This window comes from Lissotriton helveticus, chromosome 6, assembly GCF_964261635.1.
Source record: "Lissotriton helveticus chromosome 6, aLisHel1.1, whole genome shotgun sequence".
Classification (NCBI taxonomy): domain Eukaryota; kingdom Metazoa; phylum Chordata; class Amphibia; order Caudata; family Salamandridae; genus Lissotriton; species Lissotriton helveticus.
In genome coordinates this window covers 1,119,687,283-1,119,706,313 of record NC_136067.1, presented here as the reverse complement: position 1 = coordinate 1,119,706,313, position 19,031 = coordinate 1,119,687,283, and the positions used below count along the sequence as shown (strand labels likewise).

Here is a 19,031-nt window from a genome sequence, read left to right as displayed (position 1 = left end):
CTGTACATCAAGGGCATTTTTTAGATAGTTACAGTCCCCTGTTTGCGTTTCCTTTTTGCAATAGGGCTCAAGGATTCATTTTTTAGACTAGTTCTAGTATGTACTCTTCAAACTGCTGGAACAACAATATTTGTATTGCTGGTGCATACATTTTTGCTTAGGAAGTGCTTGCTGTTTGGATGCATTATAGCCTGCTGTAAATACACAGTGCTATTGACTAATTCCCTTGTTTGCTCATTTGCTTAACTTTGCTGTCATGAGAACTGGTTGTCAGATTGATATTTTTTCTCACAAAGTAAGATGTGCATGCACCAAGGCTTTCTTAAAGATGCAATGAAAATGCTGGCCCCTTGTCAAAAGTTCACCACTTACTATGCAAACTGACTTTGTTTAATAAAATTCTTCTAAGAGAGTATATTCCAACTCTGCTAATGCATTTATTTAGGAGAGGGACATAATACCGTATTACATATTCTGGTATCATAAGATATTACTTCGTTATGGGATTTTCTTTTGAGGGCATCTGCCTTTCAACAAATGCAAAGTCACCCAAAAATCAGCAAACTATTTCCCCAACAAAAAGACAGACCTATTTTTTTTTGCCAATACTTGTTTAACATTCTGTTTGGTTTACAGGGCTTCTGTCATACATATTTCCATTGAGAGGTCATTTCCTTCTTCAGGACTTCATCTGTAAGGCACAGAGGCATAGTGCATGAAGAATCTCTTACCGAAGAGAACATTCGACTGCCTAGTATGCTGAGTCACCCAGGAGTGGTAGTGAGTGTCTACACCAACAATAAAGCATTTGTATGCTGAACAAATGCTTGTTTTCCTAATATGGCTAACTTGCACCTTCACACATGTGCTCTAAAGTAGAGTTTAGCCTTCACAGACGCTTTTATTAATAGTTTATTTTCTGATATGTTCTTCTGAAATCCAGTAGTCCTTCCAAAATCATGCGTGCTCTGTCAACAATGCATTTTGATTCAGAGTCCAAGTTACACAAACAGGTTGTCCCATAATATCTTATACCTATCCTAAGGAGACACATCCTTTAAATGAAGGCCTCATAATATATAGTGCAAAAGTTTACTCTGGTGTCATTGTCCTCTTTCAGTGTTTCGCCCTAGCTACTGCGCTGACCATTAAAAGGTGGGATGGAAATAAGATAACTGCATGGCAGGATAGGTATTAGGCCATTTGGTGGATAGCACAGCCCTAGATTTTGTGCTAATTAGTAGTTGCATTTATAGATTTTATGAATTCTTTGACAGTAAATGATGTCACTTGTGATGGCCAGTTCCACCTACAACATTAGCGAGTGAGGTGAATACCATTATATGGACACACTGTGCACACTTAGGGACTCATTACGATCTTAGTCAGAAAGCATTCCGACCGCCTCAGTGTTGGAATGGTTTCTGACTGAAACGGATTCAGGGAGTCTGACCAACCGATTACAAATCTTCTGAACACCGTTCGGTCGAACTCCCATTGACTTCAATGGGAGACAGTGTTCTGCCTGACAACATAGGCTCCCATTGAAGAAAGAGGTGGGTGCGGAAAACCTTGCACCCTGTGATGGGCACCCCATGGTGCATACCACACTGTGCATGGTTTGAAAGAGGGGACCAACGGGTTTCTCCACATTCCCCAACCGGAGGCCTCTGGGTGAAGGGGGGTCTGCTACGGGCCCCCAAGTCAGTATCTGACAGCCATTCCGTGTCGGACAAACCAAGTCCGAAACACTGTCTGAATCCGACATCGTAATTCGCCGGTTGGAAATGCGTTCTATAGAGCCATATGAGCCGGCTCTGACCGACTCGGTTTCTCCGAATGCTGTTCGGTGGCGAGTCGTAACGAGTCAGAACGTTCGAACGGTGTCCGACCATCGTAATCGGTCGGTCGGACACAAGGCTTCCAACATAGATTCGGACTAAGTGAATGCTCTTCGGAGCCTTTCCAACTGACAGCGTAATGAGGCCATAAGTGTAGGAGAAGCGCTCTCGAAACACCACTGGTAATAAATGTGCCTCTAAAAAATTAGCCTATGTACAAATTTGCCTATGTGTGCATGTTTCTTGCATACCTTATCTGTGAAATCCAAAACTGTTAAGCAAATAGTTAAGTAGGTAAATGTTCCTTACATGGCCATTACAGGTTAGGCCAAGAGCAGTCAGATATTCGAGAACAATCGAAGTGAATCAATCTAGTTGAGGTTGCATGTTTGAAAATCGAGGCCAACATTTATTTTCCTCTGCCGAAATGTTGTGGCACAAATATCAGATATCAGAATATTGTGAAGACAAACATATATATAAAAGCATGTATAGGTTTCATATTCTGAACTCCACATGCACAGTATGTATGTATGTGTATATATATATATATATATATATATATATATATATATTGTCAAGATCCTTGTATATTGAGTTAATTATAATAAACCAACGCTCTTACCACTGTAGAATTACCTTCATGATATTCTGGTGCTTGACATTTTTACCACATTAATTTGTTATATCGCTATTATAGCGTAAGTTAGCTGGTAGAAAACTCTTAATTGCTTCTATTGAAAAAGGTTGAGATGCAATATTTATTCTAAACGGAGCCTGTGCAGTTAGAATGAAAGCATTTCTGAGCTAAGTCCACAGTCGGTTCTTGGGCTATAGTAGAGCACAAACCCTTGCTCTTCAGCCATTTCGCATTAAACTACCTCATATCCTAAATTCTTTCCAAAATTCAGTAGGATCCTATGTCAATTACAGAGTGATACACCAGTCACTTTTCAGAAAAACTAAAGAACAATGAAAAGACATGCTGGTTATTGCATTATACAGTGTGGGTATTCTCTTCGTTTTGTGGTTACTGCTGGGAACTTTTGTTTCCCGTCTAATTCTGAGGGTGACACGATATATCTCACATTAAAGCGACTAAAGCATGTGCTTTTTACAGTAGCCACGGGGATGCATGCAGTCTTCACATTCAATTTACACTGAAGTAATGATCAAGTGACCACTGCCCACTCAAATTCAAAGCTAAGAGACAAGTGAGCCTAAAGTCTTGCTACCAAGTGCAGCAAGCCAGTGGTATTCCCCCTTCCGCGACATAGAACGATAAACAGAAGTGGTAGTGTTCATGTCCACTCGAAGGCTTTTTTGTGGATAGTTGAACATTTTCAGATGTTGGGTATCTGATCCATTCTTGAGTTTAGCAAGTGCATAATGAAGATTGGTACTATACAGAAAATCACTGGTTATTGATCCGTGTTGGAGTGTGTAGATACAGATATATATGTATATGTGACTATTCAGCGAATGTGATGTACGTAGCTATATACGATATGTAGGTAGTATGATGCTGGGATGAATTCTGTTGACTCTGCTAGGGTCCGGCACACAGGTTCTCAAGCAGTGGTCTTCAAAGTCGAGTCTTCTCTGTTTAAATAAAAGGTTTGCAAGCGAGGTGACGCCCCGGAGGTACGTGGACTCTGGCTACCTTCGTCCTTCTCAGTGGAATGTTTATCTCTCGGTGTGTGTATGCGGTGGGCATCTAACATCTCCAGCAGCAGGTCGTAGAGTGGAACCACGTTCTTGCACTTCATACTGTACAGGTGCTCCATTCCTTTATTGCTGAGGGTCAAAAAAGAAATAAATGTCAGAAGGATAACAAATGTGGAATGACATTGATAAAAAAAAAGTTTGCAAAGCTATCGGGCTCCACACTGCAACAAATTTTAATGGGCACATCCTTCGTTTCGCTAATAGAAATGTGAGCAAATTGTGTCTTTCTATGGGAATTGGCTCAGATGGTAAACAGAATGTGTTTATTGTGATCTCTTCCTGGAGCGGCCATTGCGGGTAAAAGAGGTGGGGCGGGGGGGGGGGGGGGGATTCAACATATGATGATGAGGGAAAATGATTTATTTATTTAATTTCTCCTCGGCGTCGTCTATTGAATCCCTCCCCACCCCGCCCCACCGCTCTTATCTGCACGGGCCACTGCTGATCCCTTCAGATGCCTTCGAACAAACAGGGAGCCTCTTTTTCAAGACCACTGTGCTGCGTCCCTTTTGTAGTCGTACCAGCGGTGCAATGGGCTTGCCCATATTTACAAGGCCACATAAAGTCACCCTTCGCAACTTTTCATGGCCTTGTCTGTAATCCATCAGCCTTCCATATCATCACTTAGCCACCTCACACATCCACCTTCACACTTTCATCAATATCCGATATCTATTCGCATAGTGAAAATCAAAAGCGTGAGTTGGTGCCTGCACTCCCACCATCATTCAAGCCATCTTACCTTTGGACACTATTAATTGGACCCATTGGTTTATGTTACGCTCTACGGAATAAGCAATAGAACAGAACCATCGATGAGAAGACGACAGAGGCATTGCTACGTTTCAGGTATTGATAGGCTTTTTCTAAGGAGGGAAGAATTCTGATATTTACAGTAACAACAGTTTTTTTCTTTGAAATTGGTCCAGAGCTGCCGAAGTGTTTCTTTATGCTACTGTCTTCATCAGTATCGCTAATCACTGTATACTCACGTTCTCCATCAGTCTTAAAGACATGCAATGATGTTTTTATGTGTTCACTTTCTTATATTTTACAATGTTGTGACAGCCTATTTGCATGTAACATTGCCTCTACTGCTATATTTGCACAAAGTGTTGTAAAGCTCATAGGCCCAGATGCATCAAAGGAAAATCTGGTCGCAAAGGGGCAGATTCTCAGAATCTGCCCCTTTGCGACCGGTATTTTTGCATTTGGGATGCACCATCCCAAATGCAAAAATCGCAAATTGAGAATTCGCTAAATTGCGATTACTTGCATTTAAGGAATCTCAAATTGAGATTCCTTAAATGCAATGCATTAAAGTTTAAAAAATAGCGATTTCGCTAATAGGGCACGCAAATTACCATGAAGAACAACTTCATGGTAATTTGCAAAAACTTTGAAAAATGCACTAAAGTGCATTTTCCAAAGTTTCATGTTGCGCACACACATGCCCTAAGGGCATGTGTGTGTGCAACATATGTGCACAGATCAATTTCAGGGGTGCAACAGGGTGTCCTTTGGACACCCCTGTACCTTTGAAATCGCATTTTCATTTTGTGATTCGCTAATTGCGATTCGCAAATTGAAAATTCTTCCCATTCATTCCTATGGCCCTCTAGGCCCATAGGAATGAATGGGGAGGTATTCCTTAATTGCGACTCGCAATTTGCGAATCGCAATTAAGGAATTTTAAGAAATCCCTATTTTCAAAGTGATTTCTTCTTGCATACCATTTTGCTATTCCTTATTAGCAATTCCTTATTTTTCGCTAATAAGGAATCGCAAAATGGATGCTTGATGCATCTGGGGGATTTACTATTCATATATGGTATTCATTTAGCGTGTTTTGTGAAATATAAATGTTTTCAAACATGCTCAAAAAAGTATGTATCCCCACTCCATAGTCACTCGCCCATTCTGGTAGAGGTGCTGAAACCCATTACTGTATGGAACATTCGTGGCTCTTTACATTACTATTAAGAGACTGGATTGTAGTCTTTTTTTTTTTTTACCATAATCAGGTGCTCCAGGAGCCCGATATTGATAAAACTGTGTCACCAAAGCATAGAATTGGGAGTCTGAGCCAATAACCAATGTCGAGCCAAAATTAATAGAGCTAGGGCGATAGCACCGAAAAAAATGTCACCAAAATGAGCAGGTACAACTAAGTGGCCCAGTATGATTCATTTAGGGTCTCACCTTATGATAGTTGGGCAAAGCATATTAAACTTTCCGAATACTGTCTACCATTAATGAAAAATGACAGGACAGGTGATCAAAATATGTACTGAATCACCCCGTTCGCGGAACATCGAAACACTCGAAGTCCCGCCTCAAATTCATAATCTATAAATGATATGGAGTATAATAAAAATCGTTACTGAATTTAACCTGATGAGTTTTAACCTAAGAGACATTCGGAACTGTGTTTAAAAAGACATTTGTACGTCTCATTTCATCAGGGATAACTTGAGCCCCAAGATGTCGACTCCACTTTTGAGCCAAAGTCTGAAAAATGTCAGGCCGATGTTGAATCTTTCCTGCCAGAATCATTTGATACACATGATTGATGCCCTTCCTAGATGGGCCTCTCCCCAGATATTCAAGAAAGACTTTAGCGGAACAATCGATGCTTTCCACTTTCAAACCCATGATGAAATGGTGGATTTGCAGGTAGCATAAAAAACCCGATTGAGGAACAGAAAATCGCTGGGATATTGTCTCAAAAGAGAAAACAATCACCCTAGAAGAAAGAGCCCAAAGTAGTTAAGTTAGATGCCTGACAGCAGTTAATAAAACTTTCATGCAGTTGACAGGGAAAATTGGAATTATGACCTACAGAAGAATGTTTAATCCCTGATATCCAAGTTTTCAGAAAGACCCAAATAAAGCAAAATGCGATGCAGCGCGCGCAACAAAATTAATTTTATTTATTTGAATGTCTACTTACCTCCGTTCATCCATATTCCGGTGTTTACTACCCCTCCCCCGCCCCACCTCACTTCCCCATGGAACCCCCTCTACGGGCCGCTACTGAATACAACTGAAAATGCAGGGCTAAATATGTGCGCACATATTTTTGCTGACCTGATGCACAGGTGGAGAGCTCTTTACTGGCATAGGTTGAAGGATAAATCAAATACAAGGAAACGATGTATGTTTAGTTACGCATAAAAGGTCCTTGAGAGCTGAAGGTGAGAAACTTCTTGCCACTACCTGAAGCTAAAGACATATAGTAAGGGGAAAGATCCGCTCTCCATTGGATATTAAAAAACTGTACCAGAAAAAAGTATGGAAAGAGACCAATACTTAATTTTTTTAAGCCCTACTGAAAATGTCCCTGTTCAATTAAATATGTTCAGGCTAACTTGTATTCCCATAAGGTCAGTTAAATCCCAACCGAACTTCTCATTCAGGAATCACAGCTCGACATGTGCCCAAAATATGGTGACTCATTTATTTTAATTGTCATATGCCACTGTATAGCACAATATACTATTTTTCAGTAGAACATCTATTGGAATGGCCAGTTCCTTAAATTACTTGCCGTCTTTTTTATGGCTGTCGTACTGCAGTATCACAGTTGAAATACTGACCTGCAGCTATATCGTGATCATGATATCGACTTCCAGAATTTTGTCATGGAGGTTTTAAAAATAGTAATTGCCCACTTATTCTTTACAATATTTCAGGCGTTGATATTGTACTCACAATATATCTGCAGGTTGATATTCTGACTGTGATATGGTGACATACACCTCATTAAAAGAACATTTAATAAAACTGCTAATGTTAATGGCCACATAATCTGTTCCTGTAAGTAATATCCTTTCAAATGGTATACCCTGTACAGCACTCTTGGTGGTTCCTGAGCCGGAATATAATTTTAATTACAATGGCACAGACATATTAAATCCTATATAGTATATTAGTGATGGCTGGTGAGCTTCAAAAGTGGTGGGGCGCAATACTTGGCTTAAATTCTAGTGAACAACTCGCACTTTTCCTAGACGTTTTGAAGGAGGGTTTGCTTGCACTCAGTCTTACTCTCTCACTCATTCTCATTTTCTCCTATTCGCACTTGAACTGACTTTTAATTACTCTAAGTTCCACACTGTCTTACTGACTTACGCAGTCCCACTCTGACCCGCTCAGTCTCATTGGCTTACACAGTCTCATTCAGTCTCACTTTGACCCACTCAATCCCACTCTCACCAACTCAGTCTTACTGATTTACTCGGTCTCACTCCTTCTTATTCTGACCTACACAGTCCACTTTTACCCTTTCAGTCCCACTGCCATATGCACTCTCACTCATTTCCACTCTGACCCACTCAGTTCCATTCTGACCCACTCAGTTTCACGGCCTTATGCAGTTTCATTTATTCCACTCTGATCCATTAAGTCCCACTCTGACCCATTTAGCCCCACTGTAACTGACTCGGCTCAGTGGCTTATGCAGTTGCACTCATTCCCCCTCTCACCCACTGTGACCACCTCAGTCTCACGATGTATGCAGTCTTATTTATTTCCACTGTAATCCACTCAGTCATACTAGCTTATTCAGTCTCCCTCATTCCCACTCTGACCCATTCAGTCCCACAGTTACCCACTCAGTCTCATTGACTTACGCAAACTTACTAATTTCCACTATGACCCACTCAGTCCCACTGTGACCCACTAGGTTTCAACGGCTAACGCAATCTCACTTATTCCCACTCTAACCTACTTAGTCACGCTGACTTGCACAGTCGCAATCCAACCCACTTAGTCCCACTGATTTAAGCAGCCCCACTTAGTCTTATTCAATGAATGTCACTGATTTTCACTCTGACTCTCTTTCTCACTAATTCTCTGACTCACTCAGTCTCACTCTGACTCACTGAGTTTCACACACAATAACACATATTCCCCATTAATCATTCTCGGATTCTCTATTTCTATGACTTTCACTCTATCACACACACACAGATATATGTACAAACATGCTCAAACATACACATGCTGTCTCTCACAGATGCACACATTCACCTCACCCCCACACATTTGAAAGCTTTTTTACTTACCTTGCTCCCCACGCAGGTCCCGTTAGACTACTGATCCTTTCTGCTTGTAGCGCTGGAGCATGGAGGTGACACCTTGACCCTGCATAGTCACAGTTACCAGGTTTCACACTCTGATCGTTCAACCCATTAATGTTAAAATTCATGTAACCCCCTTCCTGCGGAGCCCTCCCAACCAAGAAGCAAAGCAGTGTGTGATGTCCCTACTGCTACCCTAATGGCTTTAATAGTAAACACACTATGGGGGATATTCACAAGAACGTGTGCTAAACATCACCAAAAAATGCTAACACAACTTTACACATCGCAGCCTATCGCGGAAAATAACCTAGTGTCAACGTGGAATTCACAGCAAGGCGGTACCATGCGATAGTCTGCCGAAATCGTGGCCAATGTCCACAATACACCCACCTCTACGGAGATAAAAACACAAACCACAACACAAAAAAAGTGCGATGAGCCCATTCGCGATGAGGAAAGCAGGGATAAGCACCGCCAGGCCCGCGACACACACAACAGGTGGGAAGAGCACAACAAAAGCCTGAAAAAGAAAGACAAACCAAACAGAAAACAACAGCCAAGCACAATGGAGGCAACCCGAGCCAGTATACTATCCCACAAGCCCCTTTGGCAACAAAACATTGTACATGGCAGGCCATCTTGGACAAGGTGAATGCAGCCTGAGAGCGGAGGAGGATAATGGACGAAAACCAGAACATCCGTTACAATGCGAAACGCACAAACAAGCAGAAACACGCCAACAACAAGAAGGCAGCAATGCAAACCAGAGGTGGGAGTCCAGAGCCACACCAGGAGCTGGGTGACATGGAGGAAATGATGTCCACCACATCAGTCTGGAGATGGTGGCAGGACTTGGGGACCGGAAGCTGCCCAAACCACAGACACAACAGCATCAAGGAGAGGAACCAGCAGGGACTGGGGGGACCGAGGGAGATGGGCACAATGGCACACATGCACAATTAAGCACAGCACAACTGCAGACAAACCATGCCCAAGTGTAACAACACCAACCAAGAGCACAAGTCACACAACCCGGCAATATCAAACCAATGAACAAGCACAGAAGTGAAACCCACACTGCCTGAAAAGGAGAAGGGTGAGCCAAATCAGAGCTGAAGGGACATCTATCACACAATGCAGCACACACACATAGGAAGCAGAGTACCCCAACATCGAACACAATGTGGTACAAACACCAACATTTGCACAACTGAACACAGGATACAAGTGCATCCGCCTGTGGCCGGTAAACAGCAATACGCTTCTGGCAAAGCACGAAACAGGGAAATGATAATGCACAAGTACAAACCCACAGTCCTGATGGGGTAGCAATGCACGTATGGCAGGGAGCCAGAGAGTCCGTGACACACACATTGGCATACAAATCAAGAAACAACGCATTTGGAGACAAGTGAAAGTGCGAAAACTTTACCAACAAGTGCGTGTCAGTACAGCCAAGAGAAGTGCCACGATATGCAGACCAATGTAGCAGCATGCCTGAATGAGGAATGTAGGAAAGCGCCCATGTCTACCTTGGGGGAGTCCATCACCAACACAAGTAAGTGCCAACCCGCGTTGGTTGTCCGCTCCTGGATCATGAGTCCAGGCCAATGTAGCCATGTCCACTGTCATCTTGGGACATCTGACCAGATTCCCAACATGCAACCAGGCATCGCAATGGATCACATCCAGTTGTGGCTGCAGGTACCTTGTCACTCGTCCATAAACGCGAGTGCAGCAGCGTAGGCCAACATCTCCAATAAGCGATCGCTGTCCACCACATCTGATATGTCGTCAACGTAATCCATCAGCTGACCCGGAAAGATGTGCTGACTCCAACCACTGGGCCCAATGTGCACCAAAGCCCAATCGGGTAGTGGCACAATGTGCTCATTGCACACGACGACTCGTGCAATCTCCCCAGTCCAGTTTCCAGCCTGCATGCCAAACATCCATGCATGCCATAACTGGGCATCACAGTGACACTCCTGGTCGTGGGCCAACAGGGGGCGCACACACATGTCGAAATCCAGGTCAGCTACCGGTACGTTGGAGAGGCAGACAACCATGGACCACTAGAATATGCAAGAGCGACAATGCAACACAGGCTGACGGAGGTGATGCCCGCAAGGTGGAAGCTCAGCCGGTAACTGATCCACAGCACTGCCAATGGCAGTGCCCCCAGTTCATGCAGCAGATCTGCACGGTACAGGTCAACGAGACTGAAGTGGAGCTTGTGTCCGGATTGGTCTGCGATTGTGTCAGTGGCTCTGCTTGAATCGACACTGGCTTGCCCTGCTCCAGTCCTGTGGATGAAATGGCACAGCTCTGTGCAATGAGCAGTGTCTGTGTGCAATGGGTGCAGGCCTGGGGTGGGGTGGGAGTACGTGTGAAGGCCATTTCACGCACGCTAACTACAACCAAGGACTTCTGCATGTGGGATGTGTACACGTTGGTCTCATGTCGGGCAGTGCGTAGTGTGGGATTCACTAGCAAATTCTATCGTATCTGTTGGGGGTGCTAGCCACATGCAAGTTCCTGCTCGGAGCTGCAGATGTGCTAGCGCCTGATAGTTCAGAAAAAGGATCTTTCATCCCTACAGTAACTTCACCATCTGCATGCATATAGGAGATGTACAGAGGCCTGTTGTGGGTGTGGTGGGATGTCTGCGACCCTAGGAATCATGGATGATATGCCCAGCACGTGACACATGAATGGCCTCACTGGGTGTTACATTGCCACACAGCTGCTCCTCCCTCCCACGAGCCCCCACACTTGTGTGCGCTGTGCGGTTGCATCACGTGCACTCCTACGGCACACCATTGTAATGCCTGTCCGGGCATGTCCAGTGGCATGCCAACAACACCGTGACGCTGGCCTTTGAAGGTGTGCAGCCACGTGAGTGTATGCCAATGGTCCGTACAGGGCGGACACAGGTGTACAGCCCATGGCTGGCTGTGATTGTGCTGCGAATTAGGCCAGGCAACTGACTCATGCCTCCACAGGACGGATATACATAAAACTTGGCATGCATGTGCCAAGACCCCGAGCGGTCTTGCGATCCTACATGTCCTCGTACGTGCGGGCCCGCCCTACTGGTGCATGCTACATTGCAACATCGACTACTGTGTCCCTGGTGGCAACTACACCCCAACACAGAGACACACTTACCGCACTCCCTGCCCAAGATCAGGTCCGAGCCACGCCATGCTCCCCCTGCCGAATCAACACACCCTTCCGCTGACCTGATGTACGCCAGACCAGCACATACCGCTTTTGCATGCAGGGGGTGCGTGCGAAGCTACATGTCCAGGGTCACTGCCAACGCTGAGGTGACATGATTACGTCCACTGAAGATAGCACACCGTGATGTTGCAGGGCCCCTGCCCATCATGCTGACACAATGACCACATGGAAACACTTGCTCAGATGGTGTGAATAGCTATGGGCACGTGCGCAATACCACATACTGAGTGACACCTGTGTTGGATGTGTGTGGGGGGTGTGCACACCAACCGGCAAGGGCAACCTGGTGCAGTCAGAAATTGACAACAGTGTACATCGTAAGGGACACAACTATTCAACCATAAAGGCCCCATGACTTGTGCTGCACAGAGTTAGTGGCCATAGATTCACAGCGTCCTGAAAGAGGCCTACTGCCACGGGCTGCTGACTTGCGGGGCACAGGGGCAGGGTCACGAGTGCAGAGCAGGTTTCCGTAGATGAAAAAGGGACTTGTCGCGGAGTGTCTCAGTGGACAGTGGAAGGTATACCCTCAGGGAATGATGCAGAGGGCAGGACCACGCTGAAACAGTCACTATGGTGGAGATGAATGGTGCAGACACATGTCAGACTGCAAGTCCGGTCCAGCCAGATGAAGATGCAGAAAACCACCAGGCCATGGACTCCGTCGCCACCAAGGTCCTACCAGAAAGTGCCCATGACTCTTTGTGCTCAGAGTTAGTGGCACCAGTGCTGTTAGGGGATGACGCCTGCGATGAGGCATGTCCAATGGTGTGGACTCTTCCATATCTTACCCAAGACACAGTTTCACATGTGTGACCTACTCGACCGCAGTGTAGGCCTGAGGCAGCGGTCAGCACAGGCCATTCACCGAGTGTCGCCGGCTTAGGTTGGATGCCCCACCGGCCTGCGTAGTTCAGATTAAGTGGCACCACGGGATCCAGACTTGTGGTGACCAGGGTTGATAGCACCAGGTCAGTTGTTGATAGTGTTCAATCACCTCCGTGACTCTGATCTGGCTTTCGTCCGGACTGAGCCACATGTTCGTCTTACTCCTCACTGTGCATTCACTGGTGTGGACTCTGCCATTCATGATTCTTGACTACGTGCTGGATGTGAGACCTACTGGTCTGCAGGGTTGGCCTGAGCCATCATCCACTTGTCGCCGGCTTGCGTTGAACAGGGTTAGTGGCACCACGTGTCGCAGGCCTGCGATATAGAATTATGCCTCAATGATCAAAAGGAGTCTGGTGCTCTGGCCGCTGCCACGGACTTGGGATCACTGCCATTCAGGACTCAGAACACAGCTCCACATGTGGGACCTACTGGGCCAAAGAGGACGCCGGTGGTGTATGTCAATGAGAAAGAAGTAATGCGGGTCAGCGTCGGGGGGGCCAGCGATGGTCTGCGAAGGCTGCAGAGGTCGCGGGACTGGTGCTTGGAGCTTGCACCGGCATGTGGTGGGCCCTCTTTGACACACGCTGGTGTAGGCAGGTGAGCGGAGCCTTGTTGGTGCGCTGGGGCAGGCATGACGGGTCTGGGGACCAGCGGCCCGGGGTGCAGCAGGCGCACAGGGACGCAGGCCCCACCGTGCTCGGCGCAGGATTCATGGCAGGCTGAGAGGTGCCACCCTTGCAGGTGCGTTGTCCCTTCTGAATGAGATCCACGACCAGTGCGATGGGCTTTTTGTTCACACCCCTACCCAGGCCTGGCGTACACAGGTCCAACCCACTACGCATGCGCATGCCGGGAGGGACGTAACATGCAACATTTCCACGTTCTGCCCCACAGCCTGTGGGGATATGGTAGCGTCCACTGGCCACTACACTCCATGCACCAGTAGTTGATTTCCACATTGCCATTTCCGTGGTTTGCACTCTGTGGTCTGTCCGGCACCTCCACTCCACACCTGACATTGGGTAGGTTCACATTCCTTAGTCACTTGCTGCTCTTGCACATGCCTGCTCCATGCCTCTCCTCACATCCTGCTATTGTGTGTCTGTAGTACCATGCCATGGCTGGGTTGTGGGCATGGCAAGGCCGGATTCCCAATTGAGTTGTGTTGTTGTGTCTGGTCGGTTGGCATGTTGTGTGTCATGTTGAATGTAGTTGTGCTGTGTTGCATGACTGTGGGCTGGAGGTGTGTGGTGTGTTTATTTTGGGCATACCAATGGGCACTGCATTTTCATGTGTGCCATCCTGGGAGCTCTGGGTGATGATGGACTGTTGGGAGATGTGAGTATCATACACACTGCCTGGGGAGTTGTCCACAACATTGCTGAGGAGTCCCGGGCTGTCCACTATTGCCTGCACATTCATGGTATGCGTGTGCTTCCTGTTGTGGTAGTTGTGTGCAGTGTGGGCAGGGAGCACGAGGAGTACATGTGTGCTGTTGATTGTCCCTAACACCTGTGGGAACCCAGCTATGGCGTAGGGGCCTTGCTTGGTCTCCAGCTGCTCCTGTGCGGTGTGGATGACGTGGGGGTGCTATGGTATCAGGTTGATGTTGGCGTCCAGGAGAGGTGTGATGACCTTGGATGGGGCTGGCTGTGTGACTCCTCTGACTCTGGCAGTTGTGGGTTGGATGGTACCAGAGGCCAGCACGTGCTTTGCAGTCAGCAGATTTCTCTGCGGAGGGATGTTGGTTGTCTGCTGGGTTGGGTCCGTCAGCAGGTGGGGATGTGGGTCAGGATGCGGGGGATGGTTGTCCTTTTGGGCTTGTAGTGGGCAATGTCCTCCTCTGACGTTGGGTATGGGCGGCAGGTGTGTTTCAGGTGGGTCCGCTGTCTTTAGGTCCGGGGGGGGGGAGATGGGCCTGGGGTGGTTGCGGTGGGTGTTGTGGCCTTCATGGGTATCCGCGTTGCATGATCATTGTCCCCTTGGCATCTGTGGGTCTTCAGGTATGGCTCATAGCTGGGCTCCCTTTTATGCTGCAGGAAGTCATCCTGCTTAACACTAGCAAAAAGAAGATGTTAATTCCCTGCTGCTACTGCGGCTTTTCGCCTGTTTTTGGTTTGCATCGCAGATCTGGCAGTTTGTTGTGAAAGGGGTGGTGTGTTTTTTTCGTGTGTTTTTGCATGTGAACGCCTACTCTGCATCTCATTAGGGTTAGTTGGTGGTGTCCACCTTGGAGATAAATTTTGAAGCAGTTATCGCAGTAATACTGGCGATGTCTGCAGTTTGCACCAACTTGTGAATGGGGTGTTAAATCTATCTCTACTTTTGATGCATGATGGGGAAGATAAATCGGAGATAAGTCCTTCTGAATATCGACCTATGACTTCTGGTGAAGACGTATAGCTTTAAAGAGTGTGGAAACCTAAGCTGCAGGGTAGCAGAGAATACAAGTGTTGGTAAGGCCAGTAAGTCTGGTGCAGGCTGTCAGCCTTTTGGTTATCTCAATGCTTGTTTTATTTTGTTGAGGTTTGGCATAACTTTATTGTTGGGGAGGCAGTTCGGCCCTCGACAATTTAAACTAAAAAAACATAGGCTAACAGCAAAGTAAATTTTTTGATCTCTGAAAGCACACATTGCCATGTTAGTCCCTGGCATTGAAGGGAACTACTTAGTGTGTCAGTGTGCCCCTTAATGAAAGGGCAGAATGTCTTCACCCATAATGAAGTTGTCCAGCGGCTGTGGTGGGCTCTTCTATTACCCCATCCAGTAGGCTGCAATGGGCAGAACTAAAATGTGCATTTCATAACACTAGACCTATGAATGAAGAGGACTGTCTGAAAGCCCCTATAAGTAAGTATTTGTATACGTATACTTTTAGTAAAATGTAAATGTCCTGGCTAATGTCAAACCTAAAAATCACAGCACATTTGAAATTGTGCTTTTGCAAAGAGTCGCTGAGCTGATTTCCCAATATATTCTCATGAAGTTGAAACATTGCTTGCTTGAAGTGCAGACTACGTTCTCCATCTGGATATTTTTAGTTTCCCATGCTGCTCTGCAATTACCAACTTCCCGCATCAGGTACTGAGAAAGGAACTATTATTTCCACACTCAACATCATATACCCAAGGCCTGGCATGGGCAACTGGCCTTCTGATCACGTCCTTGACTGTCTCCGTGACATTTGCAAACCTCTGATGCAGTCATCTGGGTAGGTCATTACCTACACACAGGTATAAGACGGCTGAAAGGATTAGCAGACTGTTCTTTTGCTCTAAATTCATAATCCTCTTCACTGATTGCTACCAAAGATGCACATTTTTCACAAATAATGTGCTGCTCCGTACTATACATTGTGCAACTGCTGCTTCATTTAAGCTATGAAAAACTCCATCCCACTCGTTCTTAAACGTGTATGAGTAGTTTTCAGGCACCTTCTGCAGGAACAATAACACCATGTAAACAATATTCTCGAAGGAAGACTATCTTAAAATATTAAGATAGTCCCACTCTTAATGATTATCTAAGCCTTTCCAATAGGTTGGGAATTTAGACATAAAAACGGTTCCCTCTGTTTTCCCCTTTGGGGTAAGATCCCCTCCACTTCGTGACAGTTCTACCCTTTCCAAAATGTAGCATTTCATGTTATCTTCATTATGTTTCATTTCTTTAAAATGCTCCACGAGTGGTGCATTCTTTTTACATGTCCTAATAGCAGATCTATGTTCATTAAGTCATATTCTGATTTCCCTCCACGTCTCTCCAATATAACTTTTACCACAGTGACATATTATAAGGGATACCACACTGCTGCTTTTACTGTTCACCCTCTGATCCGGGGACATTGCGTACAATAATAGGAGTTCCGTCTCATTTTAATATAAATAAGGACACTTTGTAATGATAAAACTCAAGGGGTGTTGTATATAGCATCATGCCTGAGAATTTGCAATTTAACTGCCGCAACACAATTGATAAAACTGGAATAATGTATATAATCCACATTAGCAAGTCACCTGTTTTTAACATGGTGGTATTAGGAGAAGAATAGGCATGCAAAAAAGATAGGCGTATGGCTTGGATAGACGAGGAACCAATAAGTAACCACAATTACAAGAGCAGGCATGCTTAAAATACAGATTAATCATGTAAAGGACCAATGGAAATCCACAGATACGAGAACAGGATTTCCAAAAAGGTAAGGGTGGGGGTAGGTTAGATAAGGGGCCAAAGGGAAACAATCTTTCTGTATAAATTAATGATAGCAGGATACAGAAACTTTGGAACGTCTCTCTCTTAGTCTGGAGGGCCGCGGCAAAGACTATGCGAAACTTTGGGCCCCATTTTTACAGCTCTTTTCTAAAGACATGAGGGAAGTTCCAAAATACCTGCAGATCTTACAACTCATACCCTTGGACCCACCTGGTACAGGAGCTACTTGTCTTGATAAGTAACGCCCAGTGGGTTACATCGGGATTGGTGGCAGAGAGGTCTTGAACTGATGTGGAGGGAAGGTGGGGGTGATGTGGGGGGAGGAGAGTTCTTTTTCTGTTGTTTATTGCGTTTTTAAAGGTGGTGTCTTGGCCACAGTGCCATGAGGTTTCAATGAGGATTGCACTGCCGCGAGATCGTCCCCAGGGATGTAGCCCTTTACACGCTGAGTTTTGCTCTCTAGTTTATGCTCTGCCGGCGATTGGATGTAGGCAGTTAAGCTGTGTATTGTGCATTTACCACCACACAATAAAAATTATTGATTCTAAAAAAGGAACTACGGCCTGTGTTCCTGTTGGACCCTGAGCTCTATGAGGTGAGCTCTAATTAGGCAAAACGATATTTAAATAAGTGTCTCCTAACAGGGCATCAATCTGTACATGCATATGTGTTTTTAGAAACATAGGGCACAGTATTAGCAGCCTCAAAGACCTTTGTCGGTTTGTAAACTAGCAGACACAATAATCTGTGTGAACTATGTTGAAAAGACAGGTGAGAGTTTTAGTTATAAACTATAAATAGGAAGATGTATAATGCCTTTAAGGTAGAGAGCACATTAAGAAACTGACCACAAGGCAAAATAAGTTGAAGTACTAAATGGATTTTTACATTGTGCAGGTAAATGAAAATGCAGCTTCAAAGAGCAATTTATTCACTGCCGAGATTTGCATTATCACCTTGGCGGTTTTGTCCGGGGCAGGAAAGGAACAACAGACTTGCTAAAGTTTGTTTACTCACGTGAAATTTGAGATGCGTGTTTTAAAATAACAAAGGGGCATATCAACAAGGACACGGGATAAAATTATCGCCGCTTTAGGGTCCGTTTTTGGGCGAAAAGCGGCCATCATTATATTGCCCTATCAGCAAAGACACGCTATCGCGTGTTTTCATGGTTCTTCGCCCAATTCCTCAATGCTCAGCTTTGCATCCCTAATGAGATGCAGAGTGGGCGTAACACACAGAATTTACCAGGAAAATGTAGCTAAGCGACATTTCTCCTATTATGAACCTGCACGCTAACCTGCACAGCGATAAGAAAAGGAGCGCTAATCGCGCTTATCGCTACTTTCCTTACGCCTGCTTTCAATCTGACATATTAAACAGAAAAAATGGCCAAACAGGTTTAGTGTTTTTGAATTTTATCACACCTAGCCAAGAAGTTCTAGGTGGTGCGATTATTTTATTTTAGTCTTTTTGTCTTTTTCTAGAAAAAACTTTATACATTAAATTTTGTATGGCACCAAAGGATCAGTTATCAAAAAATAATGAACACATACAGACATTAAAACATGTATATACATTATACACAAAATCAACACTGTAAATTACAATATACACCAAATACACACTTGTACAATGCCTCCAATTATTTCATAAAAAGGCACCAGTCCTTCATATTATATGCAAGTAGACAGGCGGACAAAACAGTTCATGGCAATGCCTGCCTGTCTCACTGAGCCGGAGACTGGATTGCTACCTGGGGTCACACTGCTAGGGATAGAAAGTATGGTAATATTTAGGAACCCTAGAGGCACCCCGCTTTTCTTTCCCAGGCTCGGGGTCAACGCGTTTCGAACCACTGTGTAGTTTAAGGGTTCTCCTCAGGACACGGACTGGAGGTGGCCATAACTGTGCTTAGCATCATAGACCACTGCTGTAGAAAAACTGCCAATCGAGTATAAGGATTCTTCAAAAGTTGGCGAGGTGGAGGAATGGGGGGAGGAGCGCCGGCCGCTCTTCGGCA

The 19,031-nt window shown here is 45.3% G+C and overlaps 1 protein-coding gene across 1 annotated transcript in view; it reads right to left on the bottom strand.

Annotated features, from left to right (window-relative positions):
- Positions 1–417: 417 nt before the first annotated feature.
- The window catches only part of ESR1 (estrogen receptor 1), a 1,629,997-nt gene continuing 1,611,383 nt past the window's right edge, over positions 418–19,031 (bottom strand). The window contains exon 8 of the mRNA XM_078648772.1: positions 418–3,638. Within this exon, the coding sequence (XP_078504898.1) occupies positions 3,413–3,638 (226 nt within the window). The 3' untranslated portion in view covers positions 418–3,412. The remainder of the gene's footprint in view (positions 3,639–19,031) is intronic.